The sequence below is a fragment of the Pleurodeles waltl genome, chromosome 3_1 (assembly GCF_031143425.1).
Source record: "Pleurodeles waltl isolate 20211129_DDA chromosome 3_1, aPleWal1.hap1.20221129, whole genome shotgun sequence".
In the NCBI taxonomy this organism is placed as follows: domain Eukaryota; kingdom Metazoa; phylum Chordata; class Amphibia; order Caudata; family Salamandridae; genus Pleurodeles; species Pleurodeles waltl.
Window position 1 is genome coordinate 1,219,695,183 of NC_090440.1, and position 18,331 is coordinate 1,219,713,513.

The following is an 18,331-nucleotide window of genomic DNA, read 5'->3' on the forward strand; positions in this document are numbered from 1 at the left end:
CAACCTTTACCAGGTAAAGGTTAGACATATAGGTGACTTATAAGTTACTTAAGTGCAGTGTAAAATGGCTGTGAAATAACGTGGACGTTATTTCACTCAGGCTGCAGTGGCAGGCCTGTGTAAGAATTGTCAGAGCTCCCTATGGGTGGCAAAAGAAATGCTGCAGCCCATAGGGATCTCCTGGAACCCCAATACCCTGGGTACCTCAGTACCATATACTAGGGAATTATAAGGGTGTTCCAGTATGCCAATGTAAATTGGTAAAATGTGTCACTAGCCTGTTAGTGACAATTTGGAAAGAAATAGGAGAGCATACCCACTGAGGTTCTGATTAGCAGAGCCTCAGTGAGACAGTTAGTCATAACACAGGTAACACATACAGGGCACACTTATGAGCACTGGGGCCCTGGCTGGCAGGGTCCCAGTGACACATACAACTAAAACAACATATATACAGTGAAATGTGGGGGTAACATGCCATTTACCACTGCACTTAAGTAACTTAGAAGTGACCTATATGTCTAACCTTCACCTGGTGAAGGTTGGGTGCTAGGTTACTTAGTGTGTGGGCACCCTGGCACTAGCCAAGGTGCCCCCACATCGTTCAGGGCAAATTCCCCAGACTTTGTGAGTGCAGGAACACCATTTCACGCGTGCACTATACATAGGTCACTACCTATGTATAGCGTCACAATGGTAACTCTGAACATGGCCATGTAACATGTCTAAGATCATGGAATTGTCACCCCAATGCCATTCTGGCATTGGGGAGACAATTCCATGATCCCCCGGGTCTCTAGCACAGAACCCTGGTACTGCCAAACTGCCTTTCCCGGGGTTTCACTGCAGCTGCTGCCAACCCCTCAGACAGGTTTCTGCCCTCCTGGGGTCCAGCCAGGCATGGCCCAGGAAGGCAGAACAAAGGATTTCCTCTGAGAGAGGGTGTTACACCCTCTCCCTTTGGAAATCGGTGTGATGGCTGGGGAGGAGTAGCCTCCCCCAGCTTCTGGAAATGCTTTGATGGGCACAGATGCTGCCCATCTCTGCATAAGCCAGTCTACACCGGTTTAGGGATCCCCCAGCCCTGCTCTGGTGAGCAACTGGGCAAAGGAAAGGGGAGTGACCACTCCCCTGACCTGCACCTGTGCCCATAGCTGCTCCAATGTGCCCAAGACCTCTGCCATCTTGGAAACAGAGGTGTTGCTGGCACACTGGACTGCTCTGAGTGGCCAGTGCCAGCAGGTGACGTCAGAGACTCCTTCTGATAGGCTCTTACCTTTCTTACTAGCCTATCCTCCTTCCTAGGTAGCCAAACCTCCTTTTCCGGCTATTTAGGGTCTCCGCTTTGGGGAATTCTTCAGATACTGAATGCAAGAGCTCACCAGAATTCCTCTGCATCTCCCTCTTCACCTTCTGCCAAAGGATCGACCGCTGACTGCTCAGGACGCCTGCAAAACCGCAACAAAGTAGCAAAAACGACTACTGCAACCTTGTATCGCTTCATCCTGCTGGCTTTCTCGCCTGTTTCCTGGTGGTGCATGCTCTGGGGGTAGCCTGCCTCCTCTCTGCACCAGGAGCTCTGAAGAAATCTCCCGTGGGTTGACGGAATCTTCCCCCTGCAACCGCAGGCAAAAAAAGACTGCATCACTGGTCCTCTGGGTCCCCTCTCAGCACGACGAGCGTGGTCCCTGGAACTCAGAAACTCTGTCCAAGTGACTCCCACAGTCCAGTGACTCTTCAGTCCAAGTTTGGTGGAGGTAAGTCCTTGCCTCCCCACGCTAGATTGCATTGCTGGGTACCGCGTGATTTGCAGCTGCTTCGGCTCCTGTGCACTCTTCCAGGATTTCCTTTGTGCACAGCCAAGCCTGAGTCCCCGACACTCTAACCTGCAGTGCACAACCTTCTGAGTTGTCCTCTGGCGTCGTGGGACTCCCTTTTGTGACTTCGGGTGGACTCCGGTTCACTCCTCTTCTAAGTGCCTGATCCGGTACTTCTGCGGGTGCTGCCTGCTTCTGTGAGGGCTCCCTGACTTGCTGGGCGCCCCCTCTGTCTCCTCATCCAAGTGGCGACATCCTGGTCCCTCCTGGGCCACAGCAGCATCCAAAAACCCTAACCGTGACCCTTGCAACTAGCAAGGCTTGTTTGCGGTCTTTCTGCATGGGAACACCTCTGCAAGCTTCTTCACGACGTGGGACATCCTTCCTACAAAGGGGAAGTTCCTAGTCCTCTTCGTTCTTGCAGAACACAAAGCTTCTTCCATCCGGTGGCAGCTTCCTTGCACCCTCAGCTGGCATTTCCTAGGCATCTGCCCACTCTCGACACTGTCGCAACTCTTGGACTTTGTCCCCTTGTCTTACAGGTACTCAGGTCCGGAAATCCACTGTTGTTGCATTGCTGGTGTTGGTCTTCCTTGCAGAATCCCCCTATCACGACTTCTGTGCTCTCTGGGGGTTGTAGGTGCACTTTACACCTACCTTACAGGGTCTTGGGGTGGGCTATTTTTCTAACCCTCACTGTTTTCTTACAGCCCCAGCGACCCTCTACAAGCTCACATAGGTTTGGGGTCCATTTGTTGTTCGCATTCCACTTTTGGAGTATATGGTTTGTGTTGCCCCTATACCTATGTGCTCCTATTGCAATCTACTGTAACTTTACATTGCTTGCATTACTTCCTTTTGCTATTACTGCATATTTTTGGTATTGTGTACATATATCTTGTGTATATTTGGCATCCTCATACTGAGGGTACTCACTGAGATACTTTTGGCATATTGTCAGAAAAATAAAGTACCTTTATTTTTAGTATATCTGCGTATTGTGTTTTCTTATGATATTGTGCATATGACACCAGTGGTATAGTAGGAGCTTTGCATGTCTCCTAGTTCAGCCTAAGCTGGAATCCAGTAATAATAATGTGGGGGTCCACCAAAGTCAAAAGGTTGGGAATCAGTCCACTAGATAACTCTGTGGTATGCTCCCAGGGTAAGTAAGAGCATAGAGACTTGCAGTTGTGTACTTTTGTCTCTAGGTGGTAGTGTGAGTATAGGAGGAGAGGAGAGATTAAGTGCAGGGAGAGATTGGTGAGCCAACCGTTAGGGGTTTCTTAGTCACTTTTAATTTTCTTCCTTACATATTTGTTTGTCCTGAATTCTGTTCTTTATTATTTTTTTCTCATTTCCTTGTGGACGCAAGTACAAGTGGGTCGTAGCACGGCGTGCTGCTCAGCACAGCGCGACTAAGGCTGTTGCGCCCACAGGAATCACCAGAGTCTCTTGTTTTTAGGTCGAGCGCGGAAGTGCTCTGACGTGCTGTAATCTATCTGTGAGCTTTTAATATCGCCCATCGCTATCATTCGTTTATGGGCTCGCCTTTCAAAAATCCTTTCTTACCATTGGTAAATGCTTTACGCTTGTCCCTCCTTAGGGCACTTTTGTTACCGCCTTGGCTATCGACCCTGTTGCATGGATTACTCCACGTTTGCCAATAAATTTGACTGTGAGCAAACTTACTTTTCCTTTTGTGTCTCTCCTTCGCGATCATGCTCATGGTGGCCGTGACGCTTTGAATCGGCTTGCTTATGTCAGCGGCTTTACTTTTCATTTTTAATTTATGTGGCAAAAAAGTCCAGTGAGGAATTCACAATGATAATAGCTCTAACTCGAGCAAATACGAGACCCATTGCCTTGCAAATGCTTGTTTCCCTTTGTGCCCATGCGGACAGGCGGGTCTCAGCGTGATGCCGCTAAATGTGGTATGCAGCTTGCTCTGGAGTCAAAGCAGCAACAAGGCACAAACTTTAAAGAATAACGTCAGAAGAGGAGCTTGCGCCCGAGAATCATTCTGTCATGCAGGGACCCTCAGCAAGGCAGTGTCATGATGTTGCAGCGCAGTAAGGCATGCATCGCGGCAGGCTCTGCTCCTCCCTGAAAGGAGCACGTGGCTCCTTGTGCTCGGGTGCTGAGCCCAATGTCAAAATCCCCATAAAGGGCCTTTGGGTCCCACAGGGATTGCAGCAAGGTGTCTTTTGTTTACCCCTGCGCCAGCACATTAATGTCCTGAACAGTCTATGGGGCTTGGCTGCTCACACAAATTTCCATCAACAGCCTTACAAACAACTGGCACAGGATTTCCTGCACACCAGAGTACTTCAGTAGATAGGCGTCTGGCCATCCCATCCTTGTCACCAAAATATTGTAGTAACTGGGACACGCAGACACAGCAAGGTTGTGTTCCTTCAAGTTTATTGGCAGAAAAATCCAGTGCCTGGCAAGCCAGACACCAACAGCCTCCTTTTGTCCTCATCCACATTAGAACCCCCGATGTCATTCCCATTACATAGACAACATTCCAGAGCTCTATCACAAAGCTGCATAACAGAAAGCACACGTTGTGATAACCTAAGTTCACATTATAATCCGGAGCAAAGCTTGGTCAGTGAGATTGGAGTGAGTGTGCGCTTCAGATTTTTGGACAATCAGTCTGGCATATAGGCCCTCATTGTGACATTGGCGGTAATGACCGCATACTGCTGAGGTGACGGCCGCCAAAACACCGTCGCCGTGGCTACCTACTGTCCGCGGCATATTATGATCGTAGCTGGAATTCCGGCTACGGTCATGACGGCGGTAAGGTGGCGAGACTGCCAGCAGCAGCGCCACGCCAGTAGACCGCCTCAGACATACGGCCTGGCGGTGTTCTGCTGGCGGACGCTGCCGCTGGCAGCAGCGACCCCTCCTGTCTTCCTACCGGAGGACCCCCTGCAACCAGGTAAGTAGGGTGTTCTGACGGGGGGGTTTGTGTGTGTGTGTGCGTACTTGTGGGTTTGTAGTGTGTGGAATGCGTGTGTGCATGAGTGGATGTATGTTATGTGGTGTGAATGTGTGTGTGCTAGAATGTATGTCAGTGTGTGTTGAGGTGTGTGTGTGAATGCATGTGTGCTTGAATGGGGGTATGAGTGTGTGTATGCGTGTGTATGTTGTGTGTATGTTGTTGGGTTCAGTAGGGGGAGGGGGGTGGTGGAGAGGACTCTGATAGGGGTCTCCCACCCCCCCTCCCCAGTGTCAGGGAAGGAATTCTCTGGCACTGATAGTGCCTACAGCCATGGTTTTCGTGGCGGTAAGATAGACACGAAAACCATGGCGGTAGGCGGGGGTCATAATCCCAAGGGTTGGACAGTGACGGCTGCCTGGCTGGAGACTGAAGTCTCCAGCCCGGTGGCTGTTACCGTCCTGGCGGATGGAGTGGTACATTGGCGGTTTGGCTTGAGCCAAACCACCAGTGTCATATTTTGGGGAAAGGTACCGCCGGCCTGTTGGCAGTACCTTTCTCCAAAATGTCCCTGCCAGGGACATAATGAGGCCGTAATCTTTAAATACTTTATATGACAAGCAGGGTGCATGAGAGAGGCCTTCAGGGCAGTGGAAAGGGAGAGGATGCAGACTGGTAGCAGCACTAAGACCGAAAATACAATATTTTGTGAAATAGACTATATTTTTGAAGACTTTCAAAACAGGGAGGGAGAGCATGTGTGTGCATTTTTGTCTGTGTGCATCTAAAAATTCCCAGTGAAACCTGACCGACATCTCACCATACTCGACAGATAGCACCTGTACCCTACTATTTATCAGATAATACATTTATTAGGGGGGTGTTGTAACACCCCTGAAGCTGCACCCCTGATTATAATACCTACTTGCAATTACAGTCCTACCATTATGACTGTTTGGGCTATACTAAGTAATTCAATTCTGTAGGAATGGCATGAGCACCCTGGTATTATTTTTTCTATATTGAATTTTTAAAAACTTAGCTGCTGTGTGTGTGCGTGTGTTTTTTGTTTTTTTTTTAAATAGAATGGCACCACCACCATGTGGCGGCTTGTCATAAATAGGTGGCAGTGTCACATATAAGTGGAAGTGACTAACACTGGCACAAATTAAAGCACTGCCTTATCTAAATCAAAGGCTGGTGTGCCATGTGACTCAGCTGGCAAAAATTTGCCCGAGTGTGAAAGGCCCATCACATGATGGGGAAGTGAGTTGTCGTGACTGATCTGTTCCTATGCACTCACCCAACTTCTCTTAAGACTGGTGACCGCATGTAACAGGGGTGACTCAATAGTCATTTGATTTGTTTGTGTCACACTGAAGAAGAGGCTAACTTTCTAAAGTGGAATATTCTCAAAATCAGTCCACTTCTAGAAATAAACGTTCAGGCCTCCATTCCGTATCTCTGTGACTTCCCGTTAATGGATTTTGAGCTTAAGTAAAATCTACACTTTAAGAGTTTTACATCTTGCATTATTGATAAGAGATTGCACAATATATATGAAATAAAAGCAAATATGTTTCATGTATAAAAAAAATACGACAAGTAGCAAATTATGTCTAAAATTATGTGAAGAAAATGACATAGAAATCTTTTAGCCAAATACTTCTTACAGTTCTGTCTGTATAAAGCCTTCAATAATAAGATTGTGACGAACCATATTGTTCTCATCAGCTTTGTTGTCTAGATTTGTGTGACCTTGTTCATCTCAGCCCTACTTATTTGTAATGTTGGTTATAGAGTTTTAACATTTGCTCTTCATATATAGTTTATGGTTGCCCTGGAATATGTTTGCTACCATTCGTTTAGCCATCGAGGTTTATATCTTCAATTGCAGAGGTCTGTAGGGATGGATACATACGCCCAAATAGGCGAAGAAAATGCTTCATGACCATGTATGCTGTTGATGTGCCGATTTTGAACTCGGATGTGATCCAACCTGTTTCCATCCTGACGCAAGAAGACTCAGTCAGCATTCTCAAATTACAGCGGTTACAAGTATCTCTGTTATGCCAGCACAGCTAACCAAACTTAAAGCATGTGGTGTGATAGTAGTAGACAGCTCAGCTTTGCTCTGTGGTAGAATGGAAAAAGGAAGAAACCAAGAAGTGGTGGTGCATTATAGATCATTTGATAGCTGTTCTGGAAATTTTCGTCGCTAGAAAAAGTATACATGACCTGGGGACTATATTCCTACCCCTCATGAGAGTTACACTGTTGGTTTAGGACAAAGTGGCTTTTCAACTGGTCTTTTCTACCATTTTGTCACTGCTTACATCCAGTGCTTTAAATGGAAAAATAGAAGTGCAGGTACTCACTCTTTAGAGTACCGGTTTGCGCCACAGAAGTGCCGGTACTCTCCCATTGAAGGTATTGCAGCAGTGCAGGTACTCTACATTTGAAATTTAAAAAGTGCAGGTACTGAGTACCGGACTTGTAACTACCCGTTTAAAGTACTGGTTATGCCAAACATACATATTCTTAACTTCACCCTGGCACAACATAAAACTTCCTTTTAAGGTGTGGTCATCAGAAGGCAATGTAAGAGTGGGAGCTATTTTTGTGGGAGCATGGCTTAACCCTTGTGATGCACTAAGAACGGAATGTGGCATACTGGAACTGGAAAGAAAACACTGCTAACACCAGTGAACAGATAACACAATTTGACAAATGGTTGTGATGAAGGAACGGGACTAGAAGTTTGTTTTTTAAACGTATAAGCACCAATACAGGAGAGATGTCACCGGACATAAACATTCTGAGAAAGAAATGGGGAAAAACTACCAGAAGAAAGGTTTATGAATACCCATTTTATTAGGACCCTCAACAGTTTGTAACATTGCAGCAGGAAGGGAAGCTAAGCCAAATATAGTTCTTCGTACCAGTCGCAGTTGGAGACTGGACAAACTGGCAGGGCGAGGGGAGCAAAATAAAAAAATATATATATATATATAAAAAAATGTACTTACCTGGTTGCCGCTGCACCCCCATTGCACACCAGGCACCCAGCCTGCCCTGCATCAATCATGATGCTGCTCAGAGCAGCGTTCTGATTGTCTGAAGCACCCTGGCTGGGTGCTCCAACACAGACTGAGAGCCTGGGCCGACTCTTTAACTCAGCAACACAGTGCTGGGTTGGAGAGAGCCCTTGTGCGCATGTGTGTTTGGCCGGCCCGAGACGGCCGGCCAAACATACATGCACACTGAGCGGAGTGCTCTATGCACTCCCCTCACTGCTCGTCACCCCCATGGACCTACCCCTTTGAAAATGAAACGATATTGAACACTGTTTATTATCATTTTATTTCTAAAGGTTTGAAGCATCTGCTACTGCTGGCGGGGGCGACGATCCTCTGCCATAGCGGAGGAGCCATCCCTGCTTAGTACTATATACCCTTCAGCTTACACAAGTCGAATCAGACCAGGCACTCTTATTGCAGTGCCCCAAATTACAAGAATATTGGACAGAGATCATAGACTTAATGAATACATTAATTAATCCTTCATCCTCATCCCAGTCAATCATTTTTGTAGCCCACCTTCCAGTATAGGAAAGCTGCATAGGATGTCCCACCCACCCATGATGGGCACCAAAATTTTAGCCAGAAACCAGAAGGCAGCATGGAAATGATTTTAGTGGATCCAATTTGTCCCAGGAGATGGTGATTCCTTATACTCATTTGATTATTTCTGTTACCTTCCCCGACGGCGAGAGATGTACTATGTTGTATATAACCTACTTGCGTGGTAAAGTACTGCATTGTAAAGATATCTTTAAAATAGGCTGTGTGGTACTTACCTGCGTGGCAACCTCTGCATGATAATTGTGCTGTGTGGTAAAAGATGCGTTGTAAAGGTGGCATACCCCTCTGAAGGAGATTTCATATTCGTTAGATTTCAAGAGAGCTTTTACTATCGGTCTTGACAGATTGCTACCCTTTATGAATTCATAGAGTTTGCTTATCACTTTTGGTGCCGCAGGTTAGGGCAAAGTGTCTACACTATCACTTAGCAGGAGGATAAGATACACAAATGCTCTTGCTACACTATGGGGTAAGACTCAGATTTACACTGTGAGAGAAGGGCAACATAGGTGTGAAGTATTCTGGGAATCAGGAAAATCTTGCTACATTAGGAGGCTATGCACGGGATTTTGAAACTGACTGAGCGCCTTTCATAGAATATCCATCTGTAGAATTCAGAGATATTCCATGCCCTCAGGATCTAAAAGTACTGAGAATAATACCACACAGATCCATTGCACACTTATAGATCACGCTTAAAGAGCCAATGAACAACTAGCAAGTAAACACAAGCTAAGGATGAATGCTGCAAATAGTTAAGAGGTGGACATTAAATTGACTGTTTCTCACTGTGGCTTGTGAGTGTGTAGGAGTTTGGTATTGGGAGAAGTTATTACTGTTTTATGTTTTTGATACTTATATAAAGATTTATACATGGTTATTTCTTGCCGTGGTATAGACGAAAGTAACTGTCACCTAAAATACAGATAAGTAGAGTTAATAAAAAAAGTGTATGTCCTACTTTAAAGATAATAAAAATGTCAAGCAAGCAGCCTTTCACACTGGGTACAGCTGGGCAGTCATTAGTTTAATACCAGTGTCACATAAAACATTTAAATCACAAATGGGTGGTTTTAAGGGGAAATTTGGCGCTCACAATCGTACAATGATTTTGTTAAGCTGAACTATGGAATCCATACAAAACTATTTACAAGGCGGTGCTCTTTACAGGGAACACACCCAGAACCCCATACATTAACAATCGATGATTGTTGAAGCATATGTTCAAATTAGGGCACACGTCTTGTAATATTCAACACTGTGATATAATATTCGTGTTTTATTTTACACTCACATAGCTGTCTTCTTCAGCTCAAACTCCAGCCTCAAACCCAAAAAAATGTAAACTCCTTATGTACTCCCTGTGTACCACTTATCGTCATGTGTTGTGGAATCTGATAACGGTCATCGCCCTATCTCAGTGCCCTCAAATGTTCACTGACCCTTACTCTAAGGGGGCGAATTATGCTTCCAATGTATAGATGATCACATTTACATATTATGATCTACACCACAAAAGTCGTACCACAATTGATGTTAGTTTGAATCTGAAAGCTCCGACTCCTGGCTACTCCAAGGTCCTTTCTTCCATGCCATTCCAACCTACAAATCCCACATTGGCCACATTTAAAGAAAGAAACCTTTATTATACTCAGATAGCCAATGGTCCTGTTTCTGATAGGTTGGGTAACTAGGACAAACAAGGCTTTTCAGGGATCTTCCCCTCCAATAAGTAATCTCAGGTCTATTTGAGAAGCAGCCCTTTAACGTCAAATCCTGCACTAAGAAATTCCAATGATGTCTCATAACTCTTTGTAAGACAATTGAGATCCCAGTGTTATCAGTCATTAACCTGATTGTCTTTGTCATTCCGATCCACTATGGCAGTGTGGGACCTCGAAATATCTTGCCTAGAGGTTTAGATAGCCCTCTGTTGCGCCTTCTTAATATCCTGTGCTTGGTAACCCCTCAATTTCTTAATTTGAAATGCTGACCCATGTCCTGTATACACTTTTGAAATTCAGCATCCTAACTGCAATTTCGTCTGGCCAATATCATCTCACCAAAAGGTATTGCCTGAATTTGGTGCCTAGGGTGTGCACTCAATGTATGTAAAATTAAGTTACGAAATGTCGGTTTTCTATATAGTCTGCTTTGAATCCTATAGTCCTCAATAAAGAGTTCCATATCCAGAAACTCTATATCCTTCGAACTATATTGATAAGTAAATCTGACATTCGCATCATTTTCATTAAAATAGTTACAAAACTCCATCAACTGATCAGTAGTACCTGTCCATATCATGAAACAGTCATCAATATATCATCCCAGTATAAAATATATGTCTGCCATTCTGCCGCCCGATCCCCTGGTCCACCCCTCCCCAAACCATCCCATGAAGAGCTATGCTCTTTATGGGGTGGCCTTTGTCCTAGTTACCCAACATATCGGATACAGCACCATTTGCTATCTGAGTATAATAAAGGTTTCTTTAAATGTGGCCAATGTGGGGTTTGTAGGTGGGCATGGAAAAAAGGACTTTGGAGTAGCTGGGAGTCGGAGCTTTTAGATTCAAACTAACATCAATTGTGGTACGACTTTTGTGGTGTATATCATATTATCTAAATGTGAGCCTCTATACATTGGATGCAAAATTTGCCTCCTTAGAGTAAGGATTAGTGAACACTTGAGGGCACTGGGGCAGGACGATGAACGTTATCCAACTGCACAACACATGAAAATATGTGGTACACAGGGAGTACATAAGGAGTTGACATTTTTGAGCTTAAGAAGATGGCTATGTGAATGTGAAATAAAACACGCAGATTATATCACCGTGTTGAATATTACAAGACGTGTGCCTTAATTTGTATGTACGTAAAACTGTTTTAGCTAGAAGCCTACAACACAGTGCAGCTTTCTGGTTTTCTTAAGTCTTCTTGTTGGCATTCTGAAAGCTTTGCTGGGAATGCATTCCATCCATTGCTGACCATTGGCTTTGTAGTCTGTAACTCACATTTTCTGGATTTTTATTTGCTGCCTTGATTTGTTGAAGGCTGCCCAGCTTCCGTTTGTCCCTCCTGTTGCCCAAACCCTGTTCATTGTATTCGTCCACAAACTCATTTTCTGTAAACAGGCCCTTAACTCTTGTTCTTATCTTGTCACATTTGCTGTGCATTCAAAGACCAAGGTCAAATGTCAGCAGGCTCTGTCTTCGAGGGAGATTGGTGTTTACTTTTCTTTCTCTGACTTCAAAGTGAGAGAACATATGTGAAAATCCTGGGGAATACCCATGTGAGAGGAGAGGATGGAGATTTGTTCCTAGGACACAACAACAAAAAATGAACTGTGCTGATGTTTCAGAATATATCAGAATTAGTACAAATGAAGCACCTTTTTTGTAGTTCTGAGGTGTGGTGGAAACAGATATTTGAATAAGATCAAAACACATCAATACACCAGATGATGACATTTGCACACATTGTTTTTGCACAGCAAAACCATATTTCACTGCAAATGTAATGGTAATTTCACATGAAAATTGTTTGTCTGTAATGGCAGTGCACTACCACACCATGCATACTCCACCCTGCGCCACTCTTTGCCACTTCACTCCATTCTATGACACTCCATTTTTTGACATGACACTCCACTGTACGCCACTCACTCATTACACAACACGCCCTTCCACTCCACACCACTTGCCCCACTCCAATCTACTTCACTCCAGTCTATCCTACTCCAATCCAGTCTACTCCAATCTACCCCGCTCCACCTCACCAAAATAGACTTCACTCCAATCTTCCCCACTCCACCAAATTTACCCCATTCATCCTAATCTACCCCACTCCAATCTACCCCTCTTAAATCTCCCCCACTCACCTCTAATCTACCCAAATTCACTCTACAATGATCCAGTCTACCCCACTCCTCTCAAATCTACCCCGCTCCAATCTACCTGACTCCACTACAGTCTACCCCACTCTACCCCAATCTAGCCCACTGAACCCCAGTTTACTCCACCCCTCTCCAATCCATTACATGCCACTCAATCTAACCACATCACCTCACCCCAATCTAGGTCAGTTGTGTGGATAGGACAGGTGGGGTGGTTGAGACCTGCGGATGCACATCCGTTGGTGGCCACCCCCCCTCAAAGACTCATGAAAAAGACAGGCTGACCAACACGAGTACACAAGGAACCACAGATATGCAAGAAGATGGTGTTTCTCTATCCCCAAGCTACTGACTCCCCCGCCCTTTCACCCATTCACGTGGTGGAATGGGCACATCCTCTCCCCTCTTTCGCCTTCTCCGACCTGATGCAATACTTGTCATATGTGAGTGGAGTGGGGATATGAGTGCCGGACAATATTTCTCTCCCACCCACCCCTTTCCTCAGCTGTGACTTTATTGTTTAATTTTTCTGGTTTTCATCAGGATGTTATTCTGTCAATTTTTTTCTTAGTCTCTTTATTGTACAAGAGTGTGAAATTATGTGTAAAATCTGAATAAAGACATTAAAAAAAAAACTCTGCTCCAGTCTACCTCAGTTTACCCGACTCCAGTCCAATCTTCCCCACTTCAGTTGACCCTAACCCACCCCAGTGTACCCCAATCCAACCCACACCAGTCTTCCAGACTCCACTCCAAACTGCCTCACTCCACCCATTCTAGTCCACACCTATCTACTCCACTCCAACACACCTGTCTACACTTCAATTTGCCCTACTCCACTGCAATCTACCCCAGTTCAATTTACCACACTCTATTCCAGTTTAGCCCACTCCACTGCAATCTATCCAAGGCTTCTCCACTGTAATCTACCCCACCCCACTCCACTAGCACCACTCCAGTATACTCCACTCCAATCTACCCTACCCAAGTCTACACAACCCCACCTCACTCCAGTTTTCTTCAGTCCAGTTCCTAAAATCTACTCCACTCCAATCTAACCCACTCCACCCCACTGTCAACTCCACCCCACTCCAATCTACCCTACCACAGTCTACCCCACCACAGTCTACCCCACTCCAGTCCACCCCACTCCAGTTCACCCCATCTCCTCCACTCCAGTCTACCCTACTCCACCCATTCCAACTCGCCCCACGCCAGTCTACCCCACCCCACTCCACTCTACCCCAGTCCACTCCAATCATCCCACTCCAGTGCACCCTACTCCAATCTACACTATTGTAATCTTCTCCACTCTAATCTACCCCACTTCACTCCACTCTTCAATCTACCCCACTCTACTATTCCCCAATCTCTCTCCACTTTAATCTCCACTCCCAACCAGTCTGTCTAACTCCTCTCCAATCTGGCCCACTCCAATCCACCCAATATGCCCCCCCACTCCACTCTACCCCAATCTACCACACTCCATTCCACTCTACCTAATCTACCCACTTCATTTCACTCCCATCTAGCACACATACCATTCAAATCTACCCCACTCCAGCCAATCAAACCCACTCCAAACTATCCCACCCCACTCTACCCCAAACTACCCTACTCCAATGCACCCCATCGCAATCCACCCAGTCCAGTCTTCCTACTCAACTCCAGTCTACTCTATTCTAATCCAGTCCACCCCACTCCAATTACCTTGACTCCTATCTATCCCCCTCCAATCTACCCCACTTTACTCCAATCTACCCAACTCCAATCTTCCCTACTCTAATCTACCCCACAGCTACCCCACTCCATTTCAGTCTACTCGTCTCCACTCCATTCTACCCCACTCAAATCTACTCCCTCTTTTCCAATTTAGCCAAATTCAACACAATCCACTCTTCCCTAATCTACCCCACTCCAATCTACCTTAATACGTCCCAGTCCAGTCTGCACCAATTTACTCCACTCCAGTCTAACCTATTTCACTCCATACTACCGCACTTCACTCCATTCTAATCTACCACACTCCACCACCACAAATAACCTTATTGCAGTTCGCTGTTCCCTTACTTTCCAACTATACAAGGAATTCCTCTTGTTCATGTTAAGAGTTTCAAACTATTCCCTAATTTGCCACCTTACCTGGAAACAATTTGACATCTCTATTAATTTCTTAATATGCACACACTGCACCACACCCTGACACAAAATGTGAAACGGGCAATGTGTGATTTCTTTATGGTTTTCAAGTCTAGCCAGCTTCTTAACAGAGGATCTGAGTTACCCACATCCACCTGGAGCTAATGGCGAGTTACGTTTCATAGCCTGGCCTAAAGATTCATCTAACCTTTGAACAGTAGGAGCCACAGAAGATTCCCTTAGTAGCCTCTATGTTATCCTAAAAGTACTGCATTTGTATTCATATTTAGTTGGATTAATTCATATGTTACAGGCTTTCCAGGCCATTCTTGCTGGTGTTACTATGTGGTAGATGTCTGACTCCTCCTGTAAGTGAGAAACACTTTTATAACGAGAGTTGTTTCCTTCTTGTAGAGGTCAGTGGGAAAGTACTCCTGAGTATCTACAGTTATGGACTGCACTGTTTGAGAGTCAGAAACTTTACCGATAGTCATGGTGCTAGTTGTTGAACTTGACATGTGAAGCTCAGGGACCTGTTTTACCAATATCCTGCTTGGGTATGGCAGTAAACCTTCATACTGTTAGGTAGTTCTTGATAATTCCAACAGTCTGCCAGTAGTTTTCCAATAGGTGGTGTCATGTTTGTGCAGGTTGGAAATAACACTGTAGAACAGAGGCATGCAACAGGTAAATGAATCCAGTACTAATCATTGCAGTACATTATTTGTCCTTGAATCCCTAAGATTCAGCATGGTCAAGTATTGATGCTTTCATTTTGGTGCATGTCAGTCTGAAGTGGATTGGGCTCCACAGTTTGAAACAAAAGAAAGGAATAAAGAGTGCGGGTTAATCCAGGAAGATTGGGGAGGTTGTTGGTTATTGCCTCGATACAAAGGCCCTGAATGACCTTGAAGCAAAAACCTCATGGCCAGCGAGAAGCACCACAAGAAGATATGAGTCACCTTTATTCATCCAGACTTTTATAATGGTAGTTCTTGGGTGAACCTGACGATTTCAGTGCCCCCCCCACCCCCCCACCAGCAGTTATCCAGAGCAGAGCTGGTCTACTTCTGGATCACATGTATGCATCCCAGTATAGTAATGGTATTGACTGCGTTAACATTGGAGACGATCAAAGCTTCCGAAAGTTGCTCAAGATGTCCCAACCATCACAGTCTGCGTTTCCACTTATTGGACCACACTGGCTCGGACCAGACAAACGAGATTTATTGATGCAATAATGTATTTAATAATTTATTCACATTTAACTTTGAGACGATTCTTTTTTTTTTAAAAGTCAAATAAGGTTTTGCCCCACTTTGAAATGTTGCAGGTGATCACCTGAAAGGCCTAAGAGCAAATCTAAATCCTTAGTGTTAAGAACGTGCATGCTGTCACAATCGCAATCTGGCAATAAATTATGCAAAATAAAGATGTGATTAGCCTATTTCGCGTTTCACCTCTTGGTCAGTTGTTAATAAATCTCCATTGTGTGTAGTTTGTAAACATTTGCGTTGAGCTTTTCCACATATATCAAAATCTTTCGCATAGTTTGGTCCAGGAATTACTATTTGATGGAAAGGAAGAATGAAATAACCGTATTTTGAAAGGAAGGGCTGTGGTTTTACAAGTATGTAGGGGCATTAGCAGACTAAAACGGCTGCATCAATTCTCAATTAGTAAGTATCTCTGGAAGTTTACTGTATATAACCACCCACATGCAGACAAGTACAGTGCCTGAGCATGCTAATCTGGTAAAGAGCTAAACAATTGGGGGTGTTACAACATGCTTTAAAATGCTCAGCCTGCAAATTATAATTTCAGTGGCGATTGAGCCTTCCCTTTTTACATCCTCATTTTGCTAGCACTCTGGAAAAAAAAGAATCGTAATGCTACATTGTTGACTGAAGTGTTGCGTACTTTCTATCTTCTATATAGCTAAATACCCTTGATTCTCAGAAATCTGTTTCATTTGAAGGATCAAAATTCGTTACATGATGAGTCTGGCACTGAAACGCTTGAGTATAGTTAAAAGGGATTCTCAGAAGAAAGGCTGGTTTCTAAGAGTGGGAGGAATTGGTATAGTAACTTGTTGCTTCTTCACAGACTAAGAGCCTGATTTAGAGTTTGACGGAGGGTTTATTCAGTTATAACGGAGACGGATATCCGGTCTGACGAAATATAACTCCCATTATATCCTAGCAGTAAAATAGTTCAGCAGCTGAACCAGAGCTGATGGTACTGCTTCAGTTCATGGTCCACGTTTCAAAGAGGGTGATTTTTTTCTAAAGTGGATTAAAGGAATCTCTTAAATCTTGACTGAGACCTCACTGTGATGTGACTGGTCTAACTGAAGTCTTTTGTGGCAGAACCTCTTAACTGTGGGAAGTTAATCGGGATAGACGGTGTGTGACTCCCTACCAATATAATTTTGTTTCAAGTATTTCAACGTTCTCATAGGCTAGTCTTTGAACTGCAGTGTTCACTTGACAGATTACAGTTCCAGTACAGTATGATAATTTAAGCAAAGAATACTGTGTAATTATATCTTCGCTGTCCAAAGCTAAGCAGTAGAATGAAGTTTCACAGGTGATTGTAATGTCAGAATTTCTTTCCTTACTGGTATTGTATGTTAATCGAGTTATCTCATGTTTTTATCTCTTGTAGGTATCGGGGTTTTATCCTCGTGCTGACATTTTGGTTTTACACTGCTTTTCACCTCTCAAGAAAGCCAATTAGCATTGTTAAGGTATGTGTTAAATGTTGTTGATGAGGGTATCCAGAGATATTTAAGTTTTACTCCCTTTTTATAAAAATAATTGTAGCTGAGCAATCATATATGCAAGTGTAATACAAGAACATTAATGTATTAATATGTGCATAAGTTGTTTTCCAGAAGAACTTGTTTTCCATCGAGATGTTCTGTGTAAGCCATCCACAAAAATGCTGCTGTTCTCAATTTGCGTTTGGATGATTTCACTAAAATTGCATTTTACGTGTTTTCTGTGTGTACCTACTGTGGCATTTATACAAGCATCTCCTGCAAAGCGCTACAGTTTTTTGTTTCCCAATATAGGAATTTCTGTTATCTGCTTTTTTTGTTTTGTTCTGAGTTAATAGCACTGTTTGCAAGATCTGTTGCTTGTAGTATGCACAGTGGGATTCGACTGGGCGCACTTCAACCACTAGATCATTTTGATCAGCCTCTTTCAGTGATTAATTTGAGGCGCTGTCAGTCATATGTTAGATGAGCCAGTGGAGCATTTCCTTTTGCCTCCTAAAGTGTGTTCACATGGCTGAAGTAGTGATTTTCGGAATCTTGAAGTAGTGATCTTTGGAAAGACATTCCCCTAGGACTCCACCTAGTGTACCACTAACCTCGCAACCACACCCAGCCACCAAAAAAGCAAGAAACCTGGAAATCATTATAGACAAAAAGTTTGGCATGACGGCCCAAGTGTAGGAAAGTACCATCTTGCCTGGCATTTTTCCCCATATTTCACTGTATGTATGTTGTTTTAGGACCTCAGTGCTCCTAGTATGTGCCCTGTATGTGTTCCCTGTGTGGTGCCTAACTGTGTCACTGAGGCTCTGCTAACCAGAACCTCAGTGTTTACGCTCTCTCTGCTTTCTAAATTTGTCACTGCAGGCTAGTGACTAAATTTACCAATTCTCATTGGCACACTGGTACACCCATATAATTCCCTTGTATATGGTAGTTAGGTACCCAGGGTATTGGGGTTCCAGGAGATCCCTATAGGCTGCAGCATTTCTTTTGCCACCCATAGGGATCTCAGACAATTCTTACACATGCCTGCCACAGCAGCCTGAGTGAAATAACGTCCATGTTATTTCACAGCCATTTTACACTGCACATAAGTAAC

The 18,331-nt window shown here is 44.3% G+C and overlaps 1 protein-coding gene across 2 annotated transcripts in view; it reads left to right on the forward strand.

Moving 5' to 3' along the window:
- The window catches only part of SLC37A2 (solute carrier family 37 member 2), a 1,507,897-nt gene that overhangs the window by 65,402 nt on the left and 1,424,164 nt on the right, over positions 1-18,331 (forward strand). For both annotated transcript variants that reach the window (XM_069224551.1, XM_069224550.1), the window contains exon 2: positions 17,115-17,196. In XM_069224551.1, coding sequence (XP_069080652.1) covers positions 17,115-17,196 — 82 coding nt within the window. The remainder of the gene's footprint in view (positions 1-17,114; positions 17,197-18,331) is intronic.